Source organism: Salmo salar, chromosome 01 (genome assembly GCF_965601325.2).
Source record: "Salmo salar chromosome 01, fSalSal1, whole genome shotgun sequence".
Classification (NCBI taxonomy): domain Eukaryota; kingdom Metazoa; phylum Chordata; class Actinopteri; order Salmoniformes; family Salmonidae; genus Salmo; species Salmo salar.
In genome coordinates this window covers 69817132-69828632 of record NC_138291.1, presented here as the reverse complement: position 1 = coordinate 69828632, position 11501 = coordinate 69817132, and the positions used below count along the sequence as shown (strand labels likewise).

At 40.0% G+C, this 11501-nt stretch overlaps 1 protein-coding gene across 1 annotated transcript; it reads right to left on the bottom strand.

Moving 5' to 3' along the window:
- Positions 1-568: 568 nt before the first annotated feature.
- bicc1 (BicC family RNA binding protein 1) lies at positions 569-4508 on the bottom strand. The gene is given in 2 exon segments (NM_001141226.1): positions 569-1113; positions 4157-4508. Coding segments are annotated over 2 exon segments (306 nt in total). The 5' UTR covers positions 4350-4508; the 3' UTR covers positions 569-1000.
- Positions 4509-11501: the final 6993 nt, after the last annotated feature.

The window sequence follows — 11501 nt, the reverse complement described above, 5'->3', positions numbered from 1 at the left end:
GTCTGATTACTTATGTAAATGTAATATTTCAGTTTTTTATTTAAAAAAAGGTTTTTGCTTTGTCATTATGGGGTATTGTGTGTCGACGAGGGGGGGGGGGAAATGATTTAATCAATTTTAGAATAAGGCAGAAGCATAACAAAATGTGGAAAAAGTCACGGGGTCTGAATACTTCCAAATGCACTGGTTAATTGTGCATTTAAAAAAACACAAGGATACTCTTACTAATGTTGAAGAATGAATGTCTTTAAAAAAAATACAAGCCCCATGGGATCGAGTACATCCTGGAACTCCACCAGATTAGAGGTAGTAGATAAAGGCTATTGCTGTTTCACGGTTGAGATTGTATGACCACTCACCCTGAACCACTTAGAGATTCTCAATTGGATTGCCTTAATTCCTTGCATCCTTTCCTCCCCTCCCTTTTGAAAAAGGTGAAAGGTAAGAGAGGAGGAAACAAATACACTTGTATAAAATGAAAACTATCCTTTTCCACTTGGGCAAATTATGTTTACAGAGGTGGAATCCCCAAATACATGTGTAATGTGGTAAAAAAAGAAATGTAGCTAGTTGTTCTAGACATTTTATTGATAAAACAACAAGTAATGTAAATGTATGCATGCTTTTCTCCTGAGAGTACAACAGCTGTTTCAAGGGGGTGTGGCGGATTTCAAAATTATTCCACCAGAGGCACTTGAGGAGAGGAGCAAACTCCTCCGTTTACCTATTAACGAATTGACACGCTCATACATATGGCGACCATCCCCCAAGAAGGGATGAGTTGAGGAGAATTGACTTCTCCCAATTGAGAAAAGGCCAATGACTGACCAGAGATGGAAACAAAGAGTAATATTCACTTCATGCCATGAGCTAAATGTTAACATGGGGAATTCCTGCCATGGTCATAGAAGCCACTAGAAAACAACATGTTAAAGAGATTGCCTCTGTGCACGCACACACACGCACAACGTTGCATACAGTATGTCCGGCAGACTTGGGTTTAGGGACGGCCTCTTGTTAAGTTGTTTTCCTGGAAAAGGCAGGGATGACATGGAGCTTTAAGGAATGCAGAGCAGCGTAGCAGCAACGGGGCCACAACCAGGTGGAGCTGAGCTGGAAGTGTGTGTGTGTGTGTGTGTGTGTGTGTGTGTGGTGTGTGTGTGTGTGTGTGTGTGTGAGAGAGAGACAGAGAAATGAGGGTTACTTTAAAACCAGCTGCCATAATTCCTGTATACAAAAGACAAACTGCATATTTTCTTTTAACCAAAAAAAGAAATCAAAGCCATTAAATTCAATTAACAAAGAGTGCATCCTCAAAATCCTCAGGCTCTCCTAATTAACCTAAAACTGTTTTTATTTCATCTTCAAAACAGAATTTAAGAGCAGGTTTGATAACTGTGCTCCAATTAAACAATGATTTTTACTATAACGTCCACCCAAACAGATCTGGATTATATTGGGCACACTCATTCACTGAGGAGAGGCTTAGAGCATGAAACAACATTCATCAGAGATTAACTCGTTATAATCAAAAGAGTACTGTAATGAAAAAGAAAATAATCAAGGGAGAGTAGAGCAAACAGAATTCCACTGACTAGATATCTTCATATCCAACAGGATAAGAAAGAACAGTCAAGACAGACTAAGACATGGGTTGTCTTGTGTCAAGCTGAATATGAAACCCCTTGTTTTGTATGATATTATTTGAGCTTTCATGGGTTGTTTTCTTTGGGTTGATTATCTCATATCTTGTTAATGTTCCCCGTACGGTCTCCTTTGGCTGTTTCTCCAGCTGATGGCGACTCACTATCTTCATGTGGGATTGATAAAGAATCTTCTTCAGTTACATAACGCTGGAATCTTCCTCTACAAGATTGTGTGTTGCAATAACGGATGACGATGATCTCATCCTTTACACAGTCCTAGGGATGTCTCAGAGACTGACCAAACAAAACCTGACATCAGTCATTTAACTGTTCACTGACATGACAGTGACAGAGATTGATGATTAGATAGGAGAGTGAAAAATAACAACCACCGCCTGGAAAACGATAACATTGGATGCAGGTCCGCTTTGTATCTCAGCCAGATCTATGATTACAGGTTTGTACAGTACAGCAAATATAGACTATAAACTAAAATGGTCTTCATAGACACTTTTAATGAGGTTTAATAAGCATTTTTTTTTAATTAGGCTTTTACAATGGTGATGCTACCAATGACCAGGAAATATTTTTAGGATAGTTTGATCTCATTAAGGGGTCTTACTGAGAGAAGTGTTTTCGCCAACTATTGAGGAAGGTAAAACTTGAGTCATGACCATAACACACACTTGCTCATAGCGACTCCTATTGGTTGAGTTGTGTGCATGCTCCTTAACTGCTGACCACAGCACAAACATTATTGATGCATGTGTGCTGACCATAGCCGTGGGAAGTAGTTTGGGTGCGGGGTTGCTGCAATCGTTTTGCTGAGGGGGTGGGGTGGGGTAGAGACGTAGAAACATTACTGAAGACGTCTATATCGGTCTGCTAATACAGGACTAGTAAAGGCCAAGTGCACTACTTTTTGGAAAAAAATTTAAACTAAATGTATTCTGAACAAAAATATAAACGCAACATGTAAAGTGTTCCATACACACGAAAAGCTTATTTCTCTAAAATGTTGTGCACTCACAAGTAACCCGGACAACGCTGGGCCAATTGTACGCCGCCCAATGAGTCTCCCAGTTGCGGCCGGCTGCGACAGAGCCTGGACTCGAACCCAGAATCTCTAGTGGCACAGCTAGCACTGCGATGCAGTGCTATAGAATACTGCGACACTCGGGAGGCCCCAGCATTTGTAACTTGGGTCTGATAATTATCTGTACAAAACAGTTAATCTGATAATACTTGTGGAATATACAAATACTTGCTTGATGTTTTCCAGGTTCTTGAAATAATTTGCAAATGCAACTTACTTCTATGTGAAAACTGAAGTGGTCTACTCTTCCTTTTCCATTTTAGTAGATGCTCTTATCCAGAGCAACTTACAGTAGAGTGCATACATTTTCATACTGGTCCCCCATGGTAATCAAACCCACAATCCTAGCATTTCAAGCGCCATGCTCTACCAAATGAGCCACATCATCGTCACAAACCACTTGATGTCTCAATGTATTCAAATATTGTATTGTGCATTGTTATTCTTCATGGTGATGGAAAGTCTATGGGTACAAACCTACATGACCATACAGTAATGTACATTTGCATTAAGTGGTTTGTAAGGATGGTAAATTAATACTGCACGAAAAGTGTTTGTTTGATCAAGAAAAAATATTTAATTTAATGTGGATGTTGTGTCTTTGCCCATAACTTTGCACCTTTTGATGTAAATGTTTGAGGAATTAGTTGTATTCTATCTGAATACCATTAGAATGACAATCGCAGAGAAAGGGACAGGGCAACAACTCTTACAATTCCACCTATTGAATACTGCAAGATATATGCTGAATTATTTTTTGGTCCTGCTACAGACTTCTATATTAGTCTGCTAATACTAATAAAGGCCCAGTGCAATAGTTTTATGAAGAAAAATAATTATATATATATATAAAAATGAACAGGGGGTGTTGCAGCACCCCTACTTCCCGCTGCTTTAGTGGTGACCGTGACCACACGTAACAATGCTAAACTTCAGTCAGAATTAAATAACTAGTATTGCATAAACTACTGTACCGTGTCTATAAAGTTTGTTTTAATGCATGCAATATTGATTGAGGCAACGTTCTATATTAGACTATATGCCCATCCTAGGAAGAAAAAAACTACGATATGACATTGATTATATCTCAATACCATCCCAGCAGAAGCCACAATGTCAAATTGCTTTCTGTGGTCAAAAGAAAGTACAAAGAAATGTTTCAAATGCTGACCCCCCAAAAAATCTGCTGGACAGTCTAACGGCAGGATACGCTACAAAGTAATACATAGGCCTACAAATTACTGGACACGAAAATAAGCAACTGAATGTGAAGGAAAAAACTACAAATACCATATGAAGGGTAAAACATAGTTTTTGGAAGCATACAGTTGGCATCGTTCCCATTCGCAAAACAAAGGAATGTTTTATAATTTTGCAAAACATGTCAAAAATATTTCTGTATTTCTTTCTTTACCTAATAACATGACTTCCAGTTTCTTGCGGTCCACTCGAAATCTTTCCTCCGTCCACTCCGGGTCTGGTAAGGCATGGGGTCCGCTCAAGTCATCCTCGGAGCCGGGGACCGGGGAGTCAGTACTACGCTCGCTATTTGAGCCCTGGTCCGACTGTTGCAAGTATCCGCTCAGAGAGTCGCACTGGGCAGCCATTGCGCTGCACAGCAACGTTTCCAATGGCCACTGCGTTTCGAAAAAAAAATGTACTACCACGTTGTGGATTGTAAAACCTACTTTCCCTTATTTATCTATCACTTTGAGATTTTGTCCAGACTCATTGTTGCGCATTGACTTCTTCCTCGACCGTTTCCTCGATCCCCTCTGTTCTCCCCATTGAGTGGCGGTTCTACTGAGTCTAGAACACAAGTAAAGTTTCAGGTGTCAGACACAACTCGAAGATGTGGGACTCCTCCCAAATGTAGTTTCTTTAGCATGTACTATTCCTTCCTGTCATTTGTCCCAATAAACAGGTTTATTTTCCATTGACCCAGGTTTATCCGACGTTGTTTTTTTGAAAATGTGTAATGAAAACGGAAGACAGGTATAGGAGGAATGTTCTATAGATCGACAACATTTGTATTCGTTCGAGAGGGGTTGATTTTCTTTTGTCTGTAACTTTTTTCATTGCGACAAATTATGATGTAAACGGTGTTTTCGAATAAATTAGGATTGCCGAATAATTTTGAAGGTACGCAGGTCACATGATGTCAACAAGTATACTACCCTAACTATAAAGCTCCTCTCCACATTCCTCCCAATTCTAAGGGATGGCTTGAAATTTACAGAATGGTTACCTGGAGGAAAATGGGGGCGGGTCATGCTTTTTCAATTTCAATCAAGGGGAAGATTTAGTATTTTTTTCAATCTAGTTAAGGGGAGGGTCGTGTAGTTTGTCATTTATTCTCAGTGTTTTAGAATCAGTTGCTAATTAGGCTATAAATTGATGTGTGCTCGATGTTGCCCCTCATCTGTGATTCTCAGCTGGTTCTTCAATATCAAGTGAGCCTATAGGCTATTTTGTGTGTTCTCAATCAAATGATTCATTGCCTATATGCTATAGGCTACGAAGTGCATGCTCAGGAAAAGCACAGAGCAAAATTATATTTCTATTATAGCTGCTGGGATGGTGTAAATGACAAGTCAACTAATATTCCAACTCTAAGCCCTGCTCTGCTCTTGCTGATCAAAAACGATGTGGTGTGCTGCCTAACCAATGGCTGTGCTGTGTAGGACTATGGTGGGAGTTCAGGAGAGTCAAAGGCTTCTTCTGAAAAACATTTTTGATTAAGGGCTAGTACAAAAAATTCACTATCTTGCGTGCGGACTAGCCTATTGCCTAATGTTCTGTTCAGTTTGAGAAGGAGGACCGAAGGTCAACTTTGATAGCTTGTTCCTACTAAAATTTATTTTATTAAAATCAATAGGTTTCTTGCCCATGATGTATTTATCAGCGTTATTGACCTCACAATAAGCCAGATTCGAGTAACTTACATTCTGGTGCTGAAACATGAAGCAGCAGCAGCAGCTGTGCCACAATCAATCTGCCTGTTTGACATTTTCAATTAGGTTATAGGCTGCTATATCCATAGATTTGTCGGTCAATTCCGCCACCCACCATGCACTCTTTAAATACCTGACCTCCATGTCAGTGAAGGGCTGTTAAGTTAAAACCAAGACTCAAATTGATGGGGTAAGAGAGGGTATGTCATAGGCCTACCTTTTATTAAAGAAAATGGCAAAAAGCACACGCCTTTCCCTTGTTAGCTTAAGATTTTGAAGAAAATAAAACGGATCCGATTATACAAAGTGATCTATAACAGTTATTTAGGGTGGCAGGTAGCCTAGTGGTTAGAGTGTTGAGCCAGTAACCGAAAGGTTGCTGGATTGAATCCCTGAGCTGACTAGGTAAAACTCTGTCATTCTGCCCCTGAGCAAGGCAGTTAACAACCCACTGTTCACCGGAATTAAGGCAGCCCCTTGTACTTCTCTGATTCAGAGGGGTTGGGATAAATGTGGAAGTAACATTTCAGTTGAAGGCATTCAGTTGTACAACTGATTAGGTATCCCTTTATTTGGTCCGCGATGCTTTATGCTAGAAACATGTCTATCCATGCTGGCTTTTGCGGGCAACCTGAGACATGAAACAGATAGGTGGAAGGGCATACAGGCTGTAGCCTATTTATTATTGAGCAATTTACCTAAATGGGTAAAGGAACCTTTAACAACTACTTCATTTTTATTCAACAGTGAACATGTTTCCATCCACAGTTTTTATGTGAGGAAAATCATACTGTATAAAAAAAATCATGACAGCTGTGATGGAAACAGGAAGTTTCAGTACAATTTTATAAATGCCGACAAATAATTTGTTAATTCGACATGGTAGGAACTTTTTGTATCGGTAAAATTAACTATACGAGAAATGGTGGTGGAAACACCTTTATGCGCAAATATTGATATAACAACCATCATATCAAAGTAAATTTGGAGTCATGCGATGATATGGTGGTGTGGTCCTCCCACTACGACTCGGGAAACCATACAGTTTATTAGGCTACAGATTAAATAAATGAGGATGAATTTCACAGGGTGGTGAAAGTGCACAGTGATCTTGATGCTCCTTTCAAATAAATATCAACAGGTTTATTCTGGTGACAGGATGATCAATGCTTGACTGCTGTTTGACAAATACAATTATTTTTGGTCTTATCCATAATAATCTCATCATGCAGACTCATCATGCCAACCCGCAGAGCCTACCCGCACTGTATCTGCAAACTGTTTGCTAGAGTGCACGTGCCAAGACCAGAGTAGGCACAATTTGCTATTTAACACAACAGTTTTTGTGACAAATCTATTGGTAGAGAGCGAACAGTCTTGCGACATGCAGGAGACCTGGTTCAAACCCAGTTAGTCACAAGAGCAAGATTAAATAGGGAGGGGAAAGGCTTTCCTTAGGAGGCCTATGACAGGGCTTGTCAAAAAGTATTCAACCCCTTTGTTATGACAAGCCTAAATAAGTTTGGGACTAAAAATGTGCTTAACAAATCGCATAATAAGTTGCATGGACTCATTCCATGTTCAGTAATTGTGGTTAACATGATTTTTGAATGACTACCCCATCTCTGTACCCCACACATACAATTATCTGTAAGGTCCCTTAATTGAGTAGTACATTTCAAGCTTGGATTCAACCACCAAGACCAGGGAGGCTGTTCAATGGCTTGCAAAGAAGGGCACCGATTGGTAGATGTTTTAAAAATAAAAAATCAGACACTGAATATCCCTTTGAGCACAGTGAAGTTTTTAATTACACTTTGTCATTACAAAGATACAGGCATCCTTCCTAACTCAGTTCCCGGAGAGGAAGGAAACTGCTCAAGGATTTTCACCATGAGGCCAATGGTGATTTTAAAACAGTTACATGGTTTAATGGATGAGATATCAGAAAACTGAGGATGGATAAACAACTCCACAGTATTAACATAAATGACAGTAAAAAGAATGAAGCCGGTACAGAATAAAAAATATAAAAAATTGCATCCTGTTTGCAACAAGGCACTTAAGGAAAACTGTAAAAAATGTTGCAAAGAAATTCACTTTTTGCCCTGAATACAAAGCATTATGTTTAGGGAAAATCCAACACATCACTCAGTACCACTCTACATATTTTCTATGGGATTATAATGATGACAGAATTACATGAGTTTTTATTTAGAAATTTGTGGTTGCACATTGAGATTCGTGGTTGCAAGGCATGCCAGTGATTTGCTTATCATGTGAAATATAATGGTACATTTCAGACAAACTCCAGGTCCAGCCATTGCATTGACAGCGACTATTACGTTAGCTAGCTGGCCTCTGACATTTCTCCTAGCTTTACTATCAACTGGCTAGCTTCATCAGGCAGCTTTAGATGCAAGGTGAAAGCAAATATATTTGCTAGTTAGTTACCCATCTGATTGAGGAAGTTGATTATAAATGCCATCAGCTAGCTATATAGCTAAATTTAAACTGCTGGGGGAAAGCTGGCTAGCTATCTAACTCCCGCCATCATCACTGCAGTGTAGCTAATGTTAGCTAGGTTTCTAGAAAATAAAATACAAATATTTGAAGCTATATTTTAAAGACTTACTAACTTTTGAACACTTGTCAAACTACTTCATTCCACTGCCTGTTTATTGATTAATTGGTGACTGAAAAAGTTGTTAAGAAAAATGCCCCTCACAATTTCATTTCAAATAGACTATTAGGTATCATTTTTTTTACATTTTCATTTGAGTCATTTTTATCCAGAGCGACTTACAGTAGTGAATGCATACATTTCATTTCATGCATTTTATTATTATTATTATTTTTTGTACTGGCCCCCCGTGGGAATCGAACCCACAACCCTGGCGTTGCAAACACCATGCTCTACCAGCTGAGCCACAGGGAAGACTGGTAGATGTGCATATTTACATGAGTGTTTAATTAGCCTAGTTAGCCAAGTTACTGACTGACGAGGATTATTGTTATGAATGTTTTTCGTTATTGCATTTCAGGTGGAGATGGAGTAAGATCACTAGAAAGTAGCATGCTGCCAGACCACCAAAGGACCCTAGAGGTATTACAGTAAAATGCTTATGAACTGGATATTGTATTTGAATTGCCCATTTATATTAATGACACTAACAAAATCGTTGGATTGTTCAGCAATGTGCAGTAAATGCTAACGGCTTTGGTGATGAAACATACATAATGTATTTATTGTCATCTCCCTATCAGGCCACTGCATGCTGTGACAAGGGTCTGGATGGTGACACACATCTACGTCAAGCTGCCTGCATACTGGGGCCTTCAGTGGTACTTTCCCTTTGGGCTTGGATGGTAACACACTTCTTCTTACTGTCTTTTGAACACTTGTCAAATTACATTCCACTGACTGCTTATTGATTCATTGGTGACTGAAACAGTTGGCAAGAAAAATGCCCCTCTCAATTTCACTGCAAATAGATTAGCTAGCTAATAGTAAACTGGTGACAACTTGGTCAAACTTATGAATATGTAAAACCTTTTACGAAATGATGGCACATTAAAGGTAGTAAGGGTTCCAGCAGTGAAATTTGAGCAGTGAGGTTAATTTCTTCCCCCTCTCTGCTCTTTTCCTCAGGTTGAAGCACATCCCTAACACCCAGATAGATCTAAAGAACTTGGGAACCTCCCAGCCACCAGAAAAATAATCTTGTTCTTGGAGTTTATTCACAAGGTTAGATAGAAATAGATCCACACATGTTATTCTCTATCATGAAGAATTGTCGCTAAACTTGGGAAGCTCATTCAATAATACAGAAGTGGATGATTTCTGTCACAAGGGACTGAACTTTGTACATTTAAAAAAAATGTAAACTACAATTAGTTGAATGAGGTATTAGTGAAGTGCAGGAACAAAATCCTGTACACTCCTGTATAAAGAACCTATGGCTGTCAGGACTTCAATTTACTAAATACAGTTACCATTTTCTTTTGTTAATCTTTGCAGGTTTGTCATATGATTTCCAGGAGCCTAGTGGAGATGGATACAACCATAATCCAAGGCAGGACATTTCCCTGCATCCAGGTTGAGGCCTGCTACCAGCACGAACATGGAGCACTCCATGTAAGTCATGTCTACTGTATTTTGTATAAATACAGTATAGCTAATACTCCACTCATATGAGTGTGGAGAAGCCCTATGCACCATAAAGCTGTCTACTCCTGGAGTAACTCCTGGTCAGAGAGACTGATTAGAGAGTTTTGCCGAGGCCCTGGCCAATAGGAGGTCAGGGGTGAGGGCTTTTGGGTCAGAGGGAGTGAGAGCAAAGTTACAGACATGAAGATACAACTTGAACCACAGAGTAAAGCTACCTTCAAACCAAAATGCACGAAGCACATGTCCAACACAGTTGTTTGGTGGGGAAAAACACTGTTTTATGTTTTTAAATGATTGGATAGTCTTTGCAACTTTTATCACAACACAAGCCTCCCCCCAACACACTCCTCCTATTGAAAGCCATTGAGTTGCTGCGTCTTTTACTCATCCATTTGACTGATTGGAAGGCAGTCCTCAATCATCAATAATGTAAATGTGAACTCTCTTGCTCGATCTCTGTCAAGCGCATTCAGTACCTCTACCCATTTCGCTACAGGTGCTAGAGACAGAATATTCTCCAGAGCCTTCAGACCAACTACCTGCGATCTCTCCAGAGCACAGAGAAGTAATCTCTGCTGTTGGTAATATACTTTATGTAAACCTCCTTCAATATGGTTGTCTGTGTGATGACATACAGTGAGGGAAAAAAGTATTTGATCCCCTGCTGATTTTGTACGTTTGCCCACTGACAAAGAAATGATCAGTCTATAAGTGTAATGGTAGATTTATTTGAACAGTGAGAGACAGAATAACAACAAAAAAATCCAGAAAAACGCATGTCAAAAATGTTATAAATTGATTTGCATTTTAATGAGGGAAATAAGTATTTGACCCCCTCTCAATCAGAAAGATTTCTGGCTCCCAGGTGTCTTTTATACAGGTAACGAGCTGAGATTAGGAGCACACTCTTAAAGGGAGTGCTCCTAATCTCAGCTTGTTTCCTGTATAAAAGACACATGTCCACAGAAGCAATCAATCAGATTCCAAACTCTCCACCATGGCCAAGACCAAAGAGCTCTCCAAGGATGTCAGGGACAAGATTGTAGACCTACACAAGGCTGGAATGGGCTACAAGACCATCGCCAAGCAGCTTGGTGAGAAGGTGACAACATTTGGTGCGATTATTCGCAGATGGAAGAAACACAAAAGAACTGTAAATATCCCTTGGCCTGGGGCTCCATGCAAGATCTCACCTCGTGGAGTTGCAATGATCATGAGAACGGTGAGGAATCAGCCCAGAACTACACGGTAGGATCTTGTCAATGATCTCAAGGCAGCTGGGACCATAGTCACCAAGAAAACAATTGGTAACACACTACGCTGTGAAGGACTGAAATCCTGCAGCGCCCGCAAGCTCCCCCTGCTCAAGAAAGCACATATACATGCCCGTCTGAAGTTTGCCAATGAACATCTGAATGATTCAGAGGACAACTGGGTGAAAGTGTTGTGGTCAGATGAGACCAAAATGGAGCTCTTTGGCATCAACTCAACTCGCCGTGTTTGGAGGAGGAGGAATGCTGCCTATGACCCCAAGAACACCATCCCCACCGTCAAACATGGAGGTGGAAACATTATGCTTTGGGGGTGTTTTTCTGCTAAGGGGACAGGACAACTTCACCGCATCAAAGGGACGA